Below are 19,837 nucleotides of genomic sequence, written 5' to 3'. Positions count from 1 at the left end.
TCTTACAGAAAAAACATTTAAGTACACCTTCTTTCCACTAACTTTTGGGTATCGCATTCTCAAAGATTGATTTCGAAAAAGTATCAGTCGCTTAATTTTTGTACAAAAACAAATCTTCAATTTGAAGTGGCCAGACGTAAATATTTTATCTTCTCTGTAAATATAAGAATTAATCCTGTGTTTTTGAAAATTATTCATTCGAAGGCTAGTTATCATAACATTTTAGCAAGTAACGCTTCGGCGGTTCGTGCAAAATGTGAAAGTCACTTGATTGCATGTCGTAAAAAATCAATTTCTTTAAAATACAAAATTATGATAAAGAATGATGATAATTAAACAATTCATGAACTATTTCGTTTTTGTAAACATATTTATACCTATACATATTTTTGTTTATTTCAGGAAGTATTGATTACACAGCTGTCTACTATAGAACACTGGCGAAACTATTACCGTAATATATCTTACTTATATTGGAGAGTCACTTTGACATTATTGATTTTGGTCCTAAAATACATGAATTCAGTTCCATAACAAATCGGTCAATCGCACATAATCTTTTATTTAATTTATCTGAAGATAGACATTTATCGAGGTTGTCATTTGCTATTAATGGCAATGGTTATCCTAGTGTGTTTGTCAAACAGACCTTAAATCAGGCAGTTGGTATTTTTGTTTGAATGGTTTCAAATTTTGTCATGTCACGACTTTTCATAGATGACCATACGAAAAGGGTTTTCTAATTGTTGATATAATTCACTCATTTGGGCTATTTTAAATAGTTTTCTCGTTGGCATACTACATCTTCTTATTTAATATTAAGTAATGACGACTTTACCTGTTCCATTACTAAAACTCATGATTTACTATTCAAATAATAAATATGCCACATAAACGATCCAGAATTTCAATTAATTCGATTTAGGCCATTGTATAAAAATTGTGCCGATACAGTTAAAAAGGTCAGCGTTTACCACAAGTAGTATCCAGAAAGAAAAAGAAAACGGAAAAAGTTACAATTTTAGGATTATTTAACAAGAAGCCATGAACAGTATCACAAATAAAAAGAGCATTAAAAACATCGACTGGGATATTAAGATTTGCGCGTTTCTGATAAAGGTAAATCCAGGAAAGCGTTTTGGACGCACGAAATTTATAAAGAGTCATTTTCATTTACAATTATTCATCCACATCAACGATTCGTTGCTGTCTCCGTATCTGAACTTTTCCGATATTTAATGTATCGTACATTTTTTTCGTCTATTTTAAGCTTAAGCTTACACAAACTCATTGTTTAAAAATGTAAACAACACGTTATAAATTTCATGCGTCCGAAATATTGTTGGTTGAATTTTGTTTTTGTTTCATTGAATGTTTGAGACAAATTGATGACAATCATAACCATGTGTTAGCTATATTTTAAATTAAAAAAAATAATTAATGTTGAAACTGGTAAATAGATATACAATACATGTACTGTGTCGGAAAAGTATGAGCTTTACAAATAGTCGGAAAAGGAAGCTCGGTTAGCTTTTCCCATTTTTTTTGTTAGGGATTGTGCCTAGCATTTGTCTAGTTTGTAATGGTCATTAGAGTAGATTTTCACAACAAACTGTTGTGCAAACTGTTATTCTCATATTTGAAATGAAATAAAGGTGATAATTTTAAGGTCCTTCAATATCATTTTAATAATCATTCGGAGATATCTTTCCGCGTATATTATAATTTGAAGGCATCGTGTTTAATGAAATAAACAATTATTAAATGTCCGAGGCGCTTTTATGGATTTACCTTCCTCAGGAATGCTCAAACCTTAGCATTTGATAGTCAGGGATGCGTTAATACGCTGCGACATTAGTAGCTAATTAGCTAATTGTAGGGTTTAAATGGCATAACAGTTTTTGCTGTTGTCAGTTGTATGATATGTTTAGTGAAAAGCAGTTTCACATTTGTTTTAAAGATCCATTTTTACAGGAAAAAGGGTTATTTTCTCTGTTTCATCAAATTCTGTGTTTGTAATTGTTTTAAACAAAACATGAATAAATTAAAATGAGAAGAAACAACTGAGACAATAATCAGCTATAAGTGTTTTATTGCACATGAACGTTTCTGTTCTCGTGTAACTTTAGAGCCAATTATGACCAAAGGTAACCCTCCTCCCACCTTAAAATAATCAAGAGTTCATTAACGATTCTTGTAGTTTCACTCTCCACATCCGCTATATAATTCAATATTGAAAAGAAATTCTGATGAAAAGTCATTGATGCTGTAAACCGTTTGATAAATGGTACATTTGCAATGGTCATGAAAATGGTCACATATGTTACCTAAATTTGACACTTTTGATAACAATTTTCAACCAACAATACCAAATAGGACGAATAAATGACTAATGGAAAAATGCAGCTACCTTATCTGCATTTTTTTAACATAGGGTTATTGTACAGTGTTTGAGAAGAATTAAAATAACATATTAAAGCTTCATGAACTAGGATATAAGTTACATGTATATTGAATATTGAGGGTTACTCTCACATTAAACATTCGACGATCTACTAAATACATATGTTACATTATTCATATTTTTTGTAGGTCCACTTACGGCTTTAATATAGGATCAGATGTTGTTTCATTTTTATTACCAGCATTTGTAGCGGCAACTAATTTATTTCCTCCTGTTCAACTTGACTATGAACACGTATACGTAAGCGCTTTTTTATTTGTTTTAAATTCACTAAGCTGTACAGCAAATATGCCTTCGGTAAGTTTTATACTAAACTTATTTTTTGGGGGTCACGTTTACGTATAATAATAGATTTTTTATCCGTCCGCGACTTTGTCAAAGTCTAATAAAAGTTGAAATTAAATATGATGTAAATACAAGCAAGAAAGGAACAAAATAAAAATAATAGGAAGAAAAAATTGTATAACACTGTGCAGCACGGGCTCATGTAAAGATCAATGGTTCCTAACGTATAGTCATAAAAACTCTAAAACCAAACGTAAAACTATTGCAAATAAGCATTAAAAAACCCCAAAAAGCAAATGAGGAGAGAAACAAAACTTATCGACTTCACGATATTGGTGTAGATTGAGGCGACAGTAGTTTACCGATGTTCAAATTTCGTAAATCGAATAGCAAAAGACAAGTAAAGGTAAGAAACAAAAACTGAGGGAATCGCATGAAATCCAAAAGGAGTGAGACGGGGTAACAGTCTTCGGCTATGCCTGTATTGCTCGCCATACGAATTTACATTCAGTCAAAAATGTCACAATCAGGAAAAGGACACAATTGTTAAAATTAAAAATCAGTCAACTATTATGGTACATAAAAAATTGAAAACAACACGTTTAATAATTTCATGCGTTCGAAGCGCTTTTCTGGATTTACCTTCATCAGGAACGCTCAAAGCCAAACATTTGAAATCCGAGGGATGTATAAGTACATAAAGATCTAAGTCGCGAAAACATGTCGCTGGTGAGTTGAGACACCGACACATCGTATCGGCCAACTAATTCGTGATGGTGACCTTAATACCTAGTTAGTTTCGATTTCAGTCTTATTTCCTCATAATTCAGTTGGAGCAGTTGGTGTGTAAGGAGCAAACTCCTGTTAATGACCACACCCTGTTAATGAATATATCACAGACACATGTAACATATTGTGGGATTAAACATACATGTGACTTTTCGACTCTTCTGACTAAGTTTTTCTCATAATAATTTTTTTCAGTGATTTGTCCTAGTGCGTTTCATGACTTAACGTGAGTTAGGAACCATATGTTAAACATGTCACCAACGATATGTTTAACTAACCCAAAACATTTCTCCTCCAAATGTGTGTGTAGACTCATAAAAGCATAGTAAGAAAAGGTAATACCAGATACACTTAACGTTATAAAAAAATATAACAACAATTTATATCTGGTCAATGTCGGGTTAATCATATGTAGCAATTGCCGTTTATATAATTGTTAATTATTCACGCCTTTGTACAGGTTATTTGGAAATAAAAGCTATTGAATGGACCAAACTTATAACTTGTATGACAGTGATTATTCCAATGAAAACATAGGCAAGGCCATTCGTGTTGTCCTGGTACATTTAGTGTAATATATATAAACATTGAAGTTCAGTACACATGTTATTCATTAATCTTACTATAGTATGAAACGAACGTACAATGAGTATTGAGATGAAAAAACTTGTCATTTTAGAGTAACAAAACAAATTCTACTTGTGTATTCTGGGATTTTGATAAAGGGTAAGTCGAAATTGAAAAACCATGTTAATATTTCATGAAGACTAAATTAGCAGAATCATAATGTTTCCTATTCAAACGAGAAAATAAATTCGAAATCAATGAATAATACATTCAAAGTTTTGCTAATTTTCCATTTTTAAGAATTAATGTGTTAAGTGTAATGATGATTTTCTTTACTCAGTCTGATACTTTAAAGTAACTCTTCGCAAAAAAGGGACATTCCAAATAATTTCTCGAAAAAAAAGACAACTTTTTTTTTGTAATAATAATGCAAAAAGTTGTTCGAGAGTATGTAGTTGTTGCTAGTTTGTCTATCCATATTCCTTTACTGCAATGTTTTTGATAGCACTGATGGCGATTGGTCAACAGACGGGTGTTATGCAGAGTACAGAAATACAAGTTACACCTCTTGTCGGTGTAACCATTTAACTAATTTTGCTGTGCTAATGAGTGTTTCTAAATTTGTAAGTTTGATACTTAATATTATACGTACAAAAGGAAAATAACATTGTAAACGATAAATCAATTGTCTTTCTTATTTCTGTTTAAATACAATTTTACTATGAGCGTTCTTTACACCGTGAAATTCATTTGGAGATGGTCGCCTATCATCATGGACTCTGTAACTGACCACTTTTTGTAGGTGGGACAAACGTTTGTAAACAAATATGAAATATTTGGCTAATTGCTCCTTTTATTTTGATTAGTTGAACAGCTTTTCTTCAGAGATACATGGATTCCCTTAAGCTTGCAAAGTCAAATTTTGCTTTTGAAATTGCATCTAAAACAATTTTATTTGGAAAAAAGTATTTTTGTTTTTTGTTTTCTCGTTTTTTGTTTTTGTTTTGTTTTTTTGGGGGAGTGGGTTGGTTTAAAGTTTTTTTATTGAATAGTTGGTGTATGGTTTAATAATATTACATGTTGCCATTTCAGTCTAAAGAAGACACTACTGCATTAACGATAATAACATGGCCCGGATGTGTGACGTCAATCTTATGTTTACTAGTCACCATTTTTCTGTACATATATTTTTGGAGGTAATATCTAAAATGAGTTAATAATTCATATCTTTCTTTTCATAGCAATTTTACTATTGTTAACGTATGATATTCATTAAATGTGTAAAGACTAAAATGGTACCAAATGGAAGACGATGAAAGTAAAATGAAACAATACAACACCGAAAAGATATTTAAAAATCTTACATTATACTAATGAATTTTTTGTTGTTGTACATTACCTTCGGATGCTAATGGTCCTTTGATTTCTATCTTCGAACATCGAATTAACTCGATGAACAAATTTTTACACATTTTGTATTTTTATGTGCTCAAAACTTTTAAGTGCTTTGAACTGTATGCATTCCGAGCGAAAAAAAAAACATTCAGAAAATTAGAACTGAAAAGATGACAATTGTTAACACTAATGATAAAAAATGATAAATTTCGAAACCAATTTTTTTAGTGACATGAACTAAGACTGATTTAAGGTCAATATGGTTTTATACCCTGAAACCAAATAAAGAAATATTATAAGTTTAGTATGGCTGTCAAAGAAGTTAAATATGAAGCAAAATTATAGTTAATGTTTGTCAGTATATTCGTTAAATTAGGTGTGTGGTTTTTTTCTTTCAAACTTAAGTATCAGACAACGTGTGTTCATAATGATACTTTACTGGTGTTAATATTGAAGCAACATACAAAGAACATATTCAAAATTAGTTATAGAATACAACATCTAAACAATCAAAGTACTGAAGTACTGAACATCGAAAGACCGCAAGTTCTTGTGGATGGTCAAAAGAACTTGTCACAGAAATAAATCACATCTCTATACCTGAAACTGAGGTTAATGTACAGAGATATTTTTTTTTCTATGACAATTTCGTGCGTGGATGATGAATAAATGACAGGAAATTCAACCTCACAGTAATAACTATTATATTGTAGTGATACAAATCAGTATACACTGGTTTGTTGTTATATATTATATTAATATAACAGTTACATGTATATATAATTTTCATCCATTTGTATATCATTCTATTCTACTATTCTAATTATAGTGCACTGCAAGTGCATGGTGGACACTCTTCTGTAAAAAATCGATTTTTCTAAAAGATTGGATATGAGTAGGCATTCATATTTTCCCGCAAAAAAACAATCTTCCATGCAGAGTTACCGGTCCTTGCCGGGATTGTCGCAAAACGTTCTTGAAATATTCTTCCGCATGCTTCAACCCAATTTATCGGTACGTGTGCATAGATATTATCAATGATTTTTTACTTATAATATATATATCTAACGACAAAACATTTTCATATTATTAATTTATGTTCTAAACAAAAATATTTTTATCAGTATTCATTGAAGAGATGTATTTATAACAAACGATAAGAAATGTTATTTTGCACTCGTTAATATCCGCGTATTTATCATGTTTATAGATCGGTTAAAAACCCAAAACGAATGTTACGCAATGGAAATTTAGGCGATAGCAATACATCGGAATGCCCTCACGGTCATCGCGATGTAAAAATCAATTACATATATGTTTAACAGATGAATAGTGCATACCATTGATGACATTTAAGATAAAACAGTTTTATTATACTTATAATAGGAATGTGGAGTCGGATAATTCTAAGATTCTGGTCTGTCTTAGTTCAGTGTTAGTGCTTGCCTATATCATCTTGCTAGCTGGCTTAAATCTTACAGAGAATTCAGTGAGTAGTTAACTAATAATTAAGCTCAACCTTTTCATTTACATCCATATATATTTTTTTACTTTTATTTCCGTAATAATTCCATAACATGTATATTTCATAAAAATCCTTACTTGTGATTGGCTTACAACAATCAATAGGTATTCCAAAATTAGATTTTATTTCCCAAAAAAAATTTAACATTCCTGACTGCACGTGATTTCCGTGACAACGCCAAAACAGTGCATAGAAAAAAATGTGATATAACTCGTAGTTTCACAGTTGTACCATGAAAATGTAATAATAAGAACTGAATGCTTCTTTTTGTTATTTTATAGGGTTGTAAGAGTGTTGATCGTGCGAACATTTCCGCGCTTCATACAAAATGTTCTTCCGTCAACGTTTTTACACCCCGATAAAATAACAAAAATAAACATTCAATTCTAAAATGATTTATTAATCGTTTGAATAAAGAAAAGTTATTTGAAGATTTGAGTGCCCGCAGTTTTACCACTTTGTGTAGGCTTTCTTCTGTCACACAGTGTTTGTTGGAATGTTGTACTTGTGGTTGTGTTTTTTCTGTGAAGGCAGTTGTGCTGATCAAGTGATTTTACTGAACTGATTTTTTTTATATACATTTTTCTCTTTTATTATTTGATTTCGGCGGATCGAGAAAATAGAATGCTTAACATTGGACACTCACAATTATTCATAAGCTCAGCCACGTTTGATTGGTTTACGGCTAATTTGGACTATTTTGTGTTATTATATATTTTGCAATATCTTTAATGTTTCTACCGGTAAAAGTCTTGTTTAATATTTGCCATGGAAAACATTGACATGTACCGACCGTGGATTCGTGCTCTATTAGGTTTAAACAAACGACACTTATCAATCTGCTATTCTAATATTCCTAATCACAGAAAATGACTCATCAATTAATTATAACAGGAGTAACAAGGAATGTAAAAGACAATCAAGAACTGCTGACCTTCCTGATTCCCCTGAGTTCTCTCTTGTTTTTTTTGTGGTGGGATTCTTGTTGATCTGTCTGCAGTTTTCTGTCGAATATTTTGTTCTTGTAATTCGTCTTTTCGTCGTTTTTTTTTTAGCCAAGGTGTTTTTTGACATGATTTTGTTATCCCCCCTTTTGTTTGGACTAGATGGGGTTTGGTATTAGACATGTGAAAATTAGAATCTTGTCTATCACTTGAGACACTACTTTTTTGCTATGCTAAACTTACACTTCAGCATATGACAACTTCACAAAAAGAGATTTCGTCGAACACGGCATAGGTGTTTTTTAACCGAAAGCTTAAACATCCATAAACGAATTGAAACAAAAGCAAATTGAATTAAAATGTCAATTGTTCTTGAACAATTGAGAGGTCTTTCCTTTTCATTATGTGAAATAAATGTTTAACTAAGCGTATAATGCATTGAAAAGCTCTAAAACACACACAAAACTCTTAAAATATGGTTAAAAACATATAATTCGGAATTTGGGACATGACCTTGACTTTTGACATTATGACATTTGTCAAGGTCATTGGTCCACGATGTCATAACAAAAGACCCAATGGGTCTAGGACCTTTGGTTCATGAGTTAAAGCTTATTTTGTCTTTTCTAAAACAGTTAACAGGGGTTATGCCCCTTACAGATAGGTCAAATCACTTCGGTCAAAATGTAAAAAAGTTGTGCCTTTATGTCCCAATTATTTTTCACTATTTACTGTTTCTGTAAGTATTATCGTTTTTGAGATATCCAATAAATAAGTTTTAAGGTCAAAGGTCAAGGTCAACCTCAAAAAGCTTTAAAACACACTAAAAATCCTTAAGATAAGGTCAAAAACACATAATTCGCTATCTGGGACATGACCTTGACCTTTGACCTTGTGACCTTTGTCAAGGTCATTGGTCTCTTATGTCATTGCTGAAGACCCTAGGGTTCAGGACCTTTGTTTCAATAGTAAAAGCTGATTTTGTCTTTTCAGAAACAGTTAACGTGGTTTATGCCCCTTACGGATAGGTCAAATCTCTTCGGTCATTATGTAAAAAAGTTGCGCCTTAATGTCCCAAACATTTTTCACTATTTACTATTTCTGTAAGTATAATCGTTTTTGAGATATCGAATAAAAAGTTGTAAGGTCAAAGGTCAAGGTCAACCTTAAAAACCTTTAAAACACACTTTAAATCCTTTAAATAAGGTCAAAAACACATAATTCGCTATCTGGGACATGACCTTGACCTTTGACCTTGTGACTTTTGTCAAGGTCATTGGTCCCAAATGTCATTGTTGAAGACCCCATGGATCTAGGACCTTTGGTTGTATAGTAAAAGCTGATTTTGTCTTTTCAGAAACCTAAAACAGGGGTTATGCCCCTTACAGAAAGGTCAAATATCTTCGGTCAAAATGTAACAAAGTTGCGACCTAATGACCCAAACATTTTCCACTATTCAAAACTTCTGTAAGTATAATGGTTTCTGAGATTATCCCATAACAAGGTGTAAGGTCAAAGGTCAAGGTCAACATACAAATTTGACCTTGAGGCATTTTGAAAGTCACATGAATTGATGATCATTGGTGAAGATCCTATGTGGCTACGACTTACGGTTTCTGAGTTTTGATGGCCAACCGACACCGGTTAATTTTCAAAGGGGCATAACCCTACCAATGAGTCGTTGAATCTTTTCGATCCAAATGTAACGAAGAACCGGGGTCTGGTCCTGAACAAATTTCACCCTTTGCTTTTTTTCTACCTATTACGGTTACGGTGTTTGAATGATAACAAGGTTTTTAGGTTTCGGAGGGATAACTCCGGACCGACAAAATTTTACGACTCACAGGGTGAGTTCCGGATAGGTATTTGTGACACCGATACAAAGTATGAACCTGAAAGCGACATGGCTTACGGTTACGGAGGGAAATTTTGTCAAAGTTTGGCGGAACAAAAAGAATAATAATAATAATAATCAGAAGAAATACAGTAAGGTCTTTCCCTTTTGGAAAAGGAAAGACCTTAAATAGATAAAATTTTAATTTCTGCTCACGGATGGTAGTTATAAAATGAAAATAGCATTATATCAATGTGGTGCATCTAAAGCGCTCTTCTCTTTTTATTTTAATCAGAAACGTTTTAAAAATCGAAGATAAGGTCACAATAGGTATAAAGAAGCTGAAAGAAGCTAGTTCACAAAGGGTTGATAATGGCCTTGAAAACATACTAAACTTCGTTCTTCGGATAATTCCACTATTTTTGTTAGAAAACATTTTTAAATCATACATTGACACACCATTATTTCTTCATGAGTTGTTTTTTTATGTAGGAAAAATTTGCCGTATGCTCTTACAATACGAGTTATGCAATATGTACCTTCCCTTTACATACCTTCGACTACAAACAAAGAACTTGATCTTAAAATGCTGTCAACTTTTGCCAGAAAGACATTTTGCTTATCATGAATGTAAGCAAACGTTTTGAGAAAATATGTGTGTATCCTGTTATATTTGAGCCTTTATAGTGCATTATATCATATTTTGGTTTTCGCAACTCATAGAGGGTATTTGTTAAAACTTTTAGCTTTTGGATAACATCTTAAAGTTTAAAAAACTTTGGCGAATCATACCTTTGCGGAGAAACAAAATACATCCCCCCCTTTACTTTAACATTACTATGTTAAAGGTAAAGTTAGCCATTCATGTACATCATGAATTAAGCTTGGCAAATGTTTCTTACCAGATGTTTCAAAAAGCATTTTTGTTCATAATGTTATGGTCGCAACATGGCTTAGGAAAGACATTTGATTCTGGTTTTTTTCTATCTAAACATTTATTTTTGCTGTACATTTTAAAAATATAAATCGTTTGCTATGTTATAAGTCAACTTTTTATTTTTGTTCCATTGTAGTCTAGATGTTCAGCCATAGCTATTGTCCTGCACTACTTATTTTTATGTGCGTTGTGTCTGATGGTAGCTGAAGGATTAGATATAGCTATGACAGTCTTAGTAACATTTTCAAAGAGAACATCCAATGCAGGACAATTGTTATCATTTGGACTAGGTATTAATCTTTCGCTCGTGCAGTCTCATATGACAATAAAACGTATAAAACAAATTCAGTAAAAATTGTAGCACTTTCTATTATTAGTCACATGGTTGAGATCCAAAAGCCCTATTTAAAATCATTTAGTGTCCGTCGTCAGTCATCGTCCGTTTCCATACAACATTCAATTATCTTGAGAACCACTGTATAGAAAAAAATCAAAAATTCAGAGAAAAATGTCTTATTTACAAATATTGTAACTTTGGTACAGATTTCGTAAAAGGCAACTTATTTTAGCTACTGTTTCACGGGTAGTTACGTCGTCACATCGAGGAGCGTTTAGTACAGTGATTTTGTAGTTTGGTTAAGTTGGACATGATTTTGTTAAGTGTTTTTAATAACCAACAATGACACAATATAAACATTCTGATTTTTTGCTTAATGAACTTCTGAATATGAATTCAAGCTGGTAAATATCTTTGTTTATAGATAATATGTTAGTAAATTCGAATTTGTATCATATATTTCATAATTTGACACAGAATAACGCTTGCGTATATCAAAATTTAAAAGAGCTTACTCGTTTACTAACCATGAAAAAAAGATTTGTTCACTGTCTGCTACATCAGATATTTCGTTAAAATATACATTTGCCGTAAATTTTTCCGAGAAAATAGCTACTTTAGCACATAATACAGATTACCGACAATTCAGTGTCATGGTTTGGTTCATGTTCGACATGGTTTAGTTATGTGATTCTTATCGTGTTTGAAGAAAAAGTAACGATGAAAATAAACATACATTATACAACTATTGAAAAATTGAGAAAACAAATTATTTCTCGAATAATTTTTTTTCGCGTTTAACCTTTTATACCCTATTTTGCGGCAATATATAAAATATATAAAAACCACTTTCTAATGTTCTTGTTTTGTAAATATACAACCAGATCCAAGTTTCACATATTCACGTTGATTTTCTACTCGCGAAAAGTAGATCGCTCTAGACAATGAGTCGTTAACGGTAATCACGAGGATAATATATATCTGCGTTTCAATAGTAATTTTCTATAAAAAAAAAATCATTTGGAATTAAAAAAAAAGGACCGAAGAAATTACATAGAAGTATATAATAAGTAGATTCAGTATGATTCAGTATGATTTCCAATGAGACAACTATCCACCCGAGACCAAATGACGTAGATGTTAGCAACTATAGGTCGTCGTATGGCTTTCAAGAATGAGCAAAACCCATACCACATAGCAAGCTATAAAAGGCCTCAACAGAATTAAATGTAAAACAATTCAAATGGGAAAACCAAATATAAATAAGAAGATGTGGTATGAGTGCCAATGAGACAACTCTCCATCCAAGTCACAATGTATAAAAAGTAAACCATCATAGGTCAAAGTACGGCCTTCAACACGGAGCCTTGGCTCACACCGAACAGCAAGCTATAAAGGGCCCCAAAATGACTAGTGTAAAACAATTCAAACAGGAAAACCAACGGTCTAATCTATATAAAAAACGAGAAACGAGAAACACTTATGAACCACACCAACAAACGACAACCACTGAACAACAGGCTTCTGACAAATGCCTGATTTATGTACAAAACAACGAACGAAAAACAAACATGATATACAGTAATAAATGACAGCCACTCAAACATTACAGGCTATCTTTATAAAACGTGTATCTTGGAATCAAAATTATTTTTTTAATCATATTTAGTATGTACAATTTTTCTCATACTAAATACTAGATCGACTGAGCTTTTTTTTTATTATCGAAACTTTATTGCATAAAAGAAAAAACCCAACGGATTAAGCGATACTACACAATACATTTATACAATATGAAAAAAAATAATCATTTTATTCATTCGTAAATATAACTGATAAAAATTATATCGACCTTATTCTACATATATTTAAATTAGGAACTTTGTAAGTATATGCAATTGACAATTTATTAAGTTTTTCGAAAATCTGAGGTACTCTTTCAAGTAAATTTCATTTATTGTTTATTAAAAAAAAATGTCCCGTGCAGAAACGGTTAAATAACTTTAATGTCATGACTTTTTAGCTCACCTGGCCCAAAGGGCCAAGTGAGCTTTTCTCATCACTTGGCGTCCGTCGTCCGTCGTCGTCGTCCGTCGTCGTCGTTCGTCGTCCGTCGTCGTCCGTCGTCGTCGTCCGTCGTCGTCCGTCGTCGTTAACTTTTACAAAAATCTTCTCCTCTGAAACTACTGGGCCAAATTTGACCAAACTTGGCCACAATCATCATTGGGGTATCTAGTTTAAAAAATGTGTCCGGTGACCCGGCCAACCAACCAAGATGGCCGCCATGGCTAAAAATAGAACATAGGGGTAAAATGTAGATTTTGGCTTATATCTCTGAAACCAAAGCATTTAGAGCAAATCTGACAGGGGGTAAAATTGTTTATCAGGTCAAGATCTGTCTGCCCTGAAATTTTCAGATAAATCGGACAACTCGTTGTTGGGTTGCTGCCCCTGAATTGGTAATTTTAAGGAAATTTTGCCGTTTTTGTTATTATCTTGAATATCATTATAGATAGAGATAAACTGTAAACTGCAATTATGTTCAGCAAAGTAAGATCTACAAATAAGTCAACTTGACCAAAATGGTCAGTTGACCCCTTAGGGAGTAATTGCCCTTTATAGTCAATTTTTAACCATTTTTCGTAAATTTTTGTAATTTTTTACAAAAATCTTCTCCTCTGAAACTACTAAGACAAATTTAACCAAACTTGTCCACAATCATCATTAGGGTATCTAGTTTTAAAAATGTGTCCAACTACCCCGCCCGCGAACCAAGATGGCCGACATGGCTAAAAAATAGTACATAGGGTAAAATGCAGTTTTTGGCTCATATCTCTAAAACCAAAGCATTTAGAGCAAATCTGATGAGGATAAAATTGTTCATTAGATCAAGATCTATCTGCCCTGAAATTTTCAGACCAATCAGGCAACACGTTGTTGGGTTGCTGCCCCTGAATTGGTAATTTTAAGAAAATTTTGCAGCTTTTGGCTATTATCTTGAATATTATTATAGATAGAGATAAACTGTAAACAGCAATAATGTACAACAAAGTTAGATCTACAAATAAGGCAACATGACCAAAATTGTCAATTGACCCCTTAAGGAGTTATTGCCCTTTATAGTCAATTTTTTACAATTTTCATAAATTTTGTAAATTTTTGTAAATTTTTACAAAGTATTTTCCACTGTAACTACCGGGCCAAGTTCATTATAGATAGAGATAATAGTAAGGAGCATTCATGTTCTGTACATTTACCGTTAATAAAATGTTTTTCTGCTCCCTTGCACAACTTTATGGAATATTTGGTTTTCATTGCTCTTCATCTTAATAATTTTTTAGACTTCCAAATCTTTAGGTGCGGGTACTACAGACGAGTCACAAAAATAATTCAATTTTGTTTAGGTATTCACGAAATAAGACTTAGTATTTTCAGGGAGACTTCACCTTAGTCTTATGTTTGTCCTAAACCATTTTAATTGTATGTGTTTAATTTATTCTAGACTTAGGGCGATTAAAAAATTGACATGTTGTATAGACAGCTGTCTTTTGTTAACGACTGTACGGTGCCATCTCGATATCGTTTGGTTAGTTGTTGTTGGGTTACTGTATCATTGTCGTATTACCCCAACATCTCTTTTTATTCATCATAGACACAATCTGGTTCAAAATAAAAACAACAGATGTTAGTTTGATAGAACACAATGTTAAAAAAATTGACTAGCTGCTACGTTTTGCATCTTTAAATAGACGTCTTTAACCTTTTGACTAGTGATGCCGCTCACAATATATGTAACTCCCGGACAGAGTCCATCATTGACATACGGAGGAAAAGGTTCTAGGTGAAACAGAAGCAACGCTTTCTGTTTTTGAAATTTATTTTACCGAATGCAAGTTCAAAAGAGCTATGGCTATATAAATTCAATCTTAGGAAACCCACGAAAAGTAAAAATGACTAATGTTTGTTTTGCACATTACGCCCACCAAATTTGGTTAAAAAAGCTTCTTTTCTTTTTAGTCAATTAATAAATTGTGTAACTTCGTTTTTTCACTAGCGCCTTCAAAAAAACTAAAAATATTAAGGTAAAACAGATACGTATGAATTGGATCTAAACCATGACAAATTTGATCAAAACCATGACGAATTTCTCGACACTTAACTGAACCATGTAAATCGCTTAACCAAACCATATCAATTACGATATTTTGCTTATCCTGCGTTAATTTCTTAAAAACAACTATTTCAATTTACATCATTTGACTTACAATATATATTCAAACATCTTATTTGCTTTTTATTTGCTCATTTGAATAGAACTGAGGCAATCGTTCTTGGAAGTAATCTAACCAAACCCTGACCAACTTAAATTTGATAACCAAACTATGACAAAATCACTGTAATAAACACTCCTCGATAGGACGACGTTACTACCCGTGTGTTTGGTTAAATATTGATTTTAAAAAGAAGTAAAAATGATATCGAACCCTGCAGTAGCGTTCTTAAGAAGGTATCTACTAAAGTGTTACTACTTTGGTTCAGATGAAGAAACAAATGTGTACAGGAAGAGATCAGAGTAGTCTTTTACAAAGCACTTCTAATAGTGAACCAATTGAAACCAAAATTAACATATATATTTATTTGAGCATCCTCATCATGTTCTTTTTAAGGTGCTAACCATAAATTTATGAAAAAACCGCCAGCAGAAGTTAAAATTTGTATCGAAAACCAATGGGAAACTATTTGTTTTACTAAAGATTGGCATCCTGGAATATTCTTTAGAAAGCTTAAAGAAGCGAACTGATGTCTGATTTGTGCATATTTTAAATATTTCCCTCTAAAGAAATGGAGAACCAGTTTTAACCAAACTTAACAAATATTATTTGTGACAGATAAACTTGAAATATATAATAGCAACATGCAGATGTCAACGTTTTCGTTGATAATTAAAAGAATTTTTTTTATGTAAATTTGGAGAACATGGGAAAGGTACTAACAAATTGTTGTAACCTTTCCCATTAAAAAAATGGCAGATATTCTCCCAGGATGCCAAAAATTATATGCTTAGTACTCTCTTCAGCTATGATGGGGTTGTTTTGTCGGGTGAGTGTTTGGGCTTATGACAACCTCTAGTTTAATGTTTGGTTAGTTTGCAGGGACTGTGTTGCTCGATCTTTAGATTTCTATGTTGTTATTTGTAGACTGTTGTGTGTCTATTGGTCGTTTTTCGTTTTTTTGCCATTGCGTTGTCAATTTGTCCTCCACTTATGATGTTGAATACCCCTTTGGTATCTTTCATCTCTTCTACATTGGCGTTGGTGTAAAAAAACAAAGTTTATGGTCTGGGAGATGTGTTATGATTGCCAATGAGACAACTATCCATCGGGAAACAAATGAAGTGGTTGTAAGCAACTCTTTTTACCTTACGGACTTCAATAATGAACAAAACAAATACCGTATAGTCATCTATAAAAGACCTTGACATGAGAAAATGTAAAATCAATTCTAACGAAAAGACAGACAGCAAATAACGACAACAACTGAGTAACAGGCTCCTGACTTGGGGCACATAAAGCATGTTGTGGCGTTAAACCTACAGCAGAAGTGAAACGACACAACATAAGAACAAACTGTAAAAACTAATCTAGCATTTTAAGCAATGTACGGAAAAGTTTTAAACATTTTGGTTTTATATTATCTTGTTTATTGTCTTGTTAAAATATAATCTTTAAACTCATATTGTAATGTATTTTTAGTGTGTCCTCTTATGATTGTCATGATTTCTATGGCAGCAACCCAGTTAAAAGGGTATGGAACGGAAACATAGTAAGTAAATAGTGAGAATACGAGAATAATGTGACATCACACCGTCTGATTTAAATTTGTTCGATGTAAAATGATAACCAAAAAACAAATAAGTATTGTTATTTGATCGTAACTTGCAATGCGTAAAATATGGTTGCCACTTGTAGAGCAGGAACTGCTTATTAACAACACAAGAGTTGCAACTAGTGTAGCAGGAAGTGATTGTCCTCCAGAGCACCTGAGTTAAATCTCTTGTTTTTAAGGTCTTCAACTTCGAATTTGATTTGATCTTCCAACTGTTTTGATTTGAGCGCAACTGATGACTGTAGACGAAACGCGATATCTGCGTTCCTAGTTATCGTCAATCGATTATTTGAGGTAACTATTAATTTTTTACAAAAATATAAAAATCCAAGGTAAATTATAAAAGTGGAAGTCCATAAGAACTGACAAATTCAAACGATATCAATCAACGAAACAAGTGATTCAAATATTCTTCGGAAACAAAATAATATGGAATCAACACTGTAACCTTCTTTATACATTGTACACCTCATTTTTAAATTTGAGCTGAGTGAAATTGATGGCAAAGGTGTGTATTGCAATATCTCGTCTAAAACAAAATTAAGAATTGATCGAACATTTTTGGGAGTAATGCCCCTTGGAATAACATTAACGGTACCAATATTTCTGCACCAGACAATAAATGTCTCTTCAGTGAAGCCCGAGGCCAAAATATTTAAAAAATTCAAAACTTATAAAAAAGGAAGAGTTTATAAACCATAAAGGACAAAAGGTACAGCTAAAGCTGGACAAGGAATCGGAGCTTTGCATGGGGGAGATATATTCCTTAATTTAGGATAATTTCCAAAATTTTGTAACAGCAAATTTAAATAAAATAATATCTGTATTTTCATGCCAGTACCAAAGTACTGGCTACTGGCTATTTAGAAATGTAAATAATATTAAAAATCGACAGCTGTGGAGCTCATGTAACCACATTCCTCCTTGAAGTTTGATGAAAAGTATGTCACAGGTTTATATCAGCAATATTTCAGATGAGCTTCAAAATCTGACCCTACCATTAATTTTATGGAAAGAGAGCTTGTATCCCCTGGGAATATAAATTATATTGCATATCAGCATTATAAGCGCTCTCAGGCTTACAGTTATAACCCTTAGCTCATAAAGTTGATGGCAAACGTTTTACATCAGCAACATCTCGGGCGAATTTGAAAATCAGAGTTTATCCAATATTGTAGAGGATGTCTTGCCATCAAATATAAATCATATTTAAAAGGCAACATTTTTAGCTCTGGCACCTTAATATCTCATTACAGATTATCAAAATAAATTATTATAATGCCCATATATTGAATGCCTAGATACTTTGATTTTGAGATGCTGATGTCACAAAAAACCGAGAAGCGGTTTGCATCATATAATCTCAGTTCATTCATTTTGTTTAATTTTTATGTTTTATGTAAACAAATTCATACATTGAAGTTGTTGGTTATCAGTGTCAAATGGATTGATCTACGCCTTTCTAGTACCTTGCATTATCGCAGTCTTGGTGAGTATAGTTGACAGGGTCACAGTTTTCTCACCTATCGCAAAAATTCATTTGGCTACACACAGTAATGAATGTATTGCAATTGCAGTGGTGATCCTATTTTCTTATAAAAAAAGACTGAACCATTAATTTGATGTTGTTTAGATCAAAATTAAGTATTTTCAAGAAATTTGGCTTATGATAGAAGATCACTGTTTGTATTAGACTAGGCGACTTAGCGTAGCATTTAAAGTGTGAGGATAACCGAAAGGGGAAATGGACATTTTAATTGAATATAAACCGATATTACGCCCGTTTTTATCTTAATTTATACACGTTTTTTCTTTTATTCAACCAAAAGGAAAGGATTGTATTTTTATACTTATAAAATGTTCATGTTACATATACACACCCTTTATTCGTGATACAAATGGGCTTCTTAAAACCATAAGTCGAAAAAACGTACCATGGCCAACAAGATATGCGACGAAAAAGCAGGATTCAATCTGTTAAGGCGGGAACTAAACATAAAAATAAAAATTGTGCAAATAGCACACAAAGCTTAGCAAAACCTGGGGATGAACTCTGGACGTGTAAGTAGTTCCTGCTCAACAAATGTCAAATGTCGTGGTGGACATGACATATAGAAATTCGGCGACAAGATTGAAATTAAAATGTAAAATTAGATGAAGTTACAATCTAGGAAATGAAAACGGTAATGTTGTTTCGTAAAGTGAAACATATCCGAGTTAATCTGTGACAATGATTTTGAATAATGGTCAGCTGAATCATAATGGTGCCGGTAAAGCTTTATAAGGGATGACTTCTTCATCACTTTTGGAACCCTTCGTAAAATATCTTATTTCTTATGAAGACGCTGTTATAATATTGTTACAGAGATCGAAAGTTCAGAATTGGAAAAATGATTTTTGAGAAAAAAAACTATTTTATCTCCTAAGATTTAGTTCTCAACCGACCATCATTGTCATTTGTTAGATGTAAGACAAGATAAGTATAGTTTTAACAGTTTTTGTAAAATGTCTTATTTGGTGTTGAATGAGATAGATGCATGAAAATGAACATCTTGAAAATGTTTAAAGATACAGAAAATTAAATGATTGAACAAATTTTGTTTGCTGAATTGATAGTATTATGGGCGTTTTACTGTACTTAAAAAATCATAAACCTGACTATTAGGACAGAGGGGTGCACAGATAGGGAAGAGGGAAACTTTGCTCCTCTATATTTTCTAGGACAATGCATCATCTTTATATAGACCGACCATTAAGTTAAAAGATATATAATGATAATATTATTCTTATTCCTTTTTAGAATAAAGGAATGGGTTGGCAAAAGAGTACGATTGGTTTCTATAGGAATGCAGATTATTTTTGTAAAATCGTCCT

General features: G+C 32.4%; 2 protein-coding genes across 9 annotated transcripts in view; one reads left to right on the top strand and one right to left on the bottom strand.

The window, feature by feature from the left end:
• Positions 1-19,837, bottom strand: part of LOC127709649 (uncharacterized) — a 479,059-nt gene that overhangs the window by 125,432 nt on the left and 333,790 nt on the right. The gene's annotated exons all lie outside the window — the stretch shown is intronic.
• The window catches only part of LOC127709481 (uncharacterized), a 149,221-nt gene that overhangs the window by 38,147 nt on the left and 91,237 nt on the right, over positions 1-19,837 (top strand). For 3 of the 7 annotated variants that reach the window (XR_007985694.1, XR_007985691.1, XR_007985689.1), the window contains exons 14-22: positions 403-454; positions 2,593-2,704; positions 4,218-4,264; positions 4,611-4,728; positions 5,198-5,301; positions 6,887-6,989; positions 10,877-11,030; positions 16,831-16,900; positions 18,386-18,452. The exons of 1 other annotated variant lie outside the window; for it this stretch is intronic. Coding sequence is in view for 3 of the 6 variants with exons in the window: in XM_052215112.1 (XP_052071072.1) it covers positions 403-454; positions 2,593-2,704; positions 4,218-4,264; positions 4,611-4,728; positions 5,198-5,301; positions 6,887-6,989; positions 16,831-16,845 (551 nt within the window). In the remaining 3 variants the exon portion in view is untranslated. Of the gene's footprint in view, positions 1-402; positions 455-2,592; positions 2,705-4,217; positions 4,265-4,610; positions 4,729-5,197; positions 5,302-6,886; positions 6,990-10,876; positions 11,031-16,830; positions 16,901-18,385; positions 18,453-19,837 lie in introns of those variants that run through there. 3 more of the 7 variants (XM_052215112.1, XM_052215094.1, XM_052215080.1) reach the window with 3 other exon arrangements.

This window comes from Mytilus californianus, unplaced genomic scaffold (genome assembly GCF_021869535.1).
Source record: "Mytilus californianus isolate M0D057914Y unplaced genomic scaffold, xbMytCali1.0.p SCAF_1, whole genome shotgun sequence".
Taxonomy (NCBI): Eukaryota; Metazoa; Mollusca; class Bivalvia; order Mytilida; family Mytilidae; genus Mytilus; species Mytilus californianus.
This window is presented reverse-complemented; position numbering and strand designations above follow the sequence as displayed.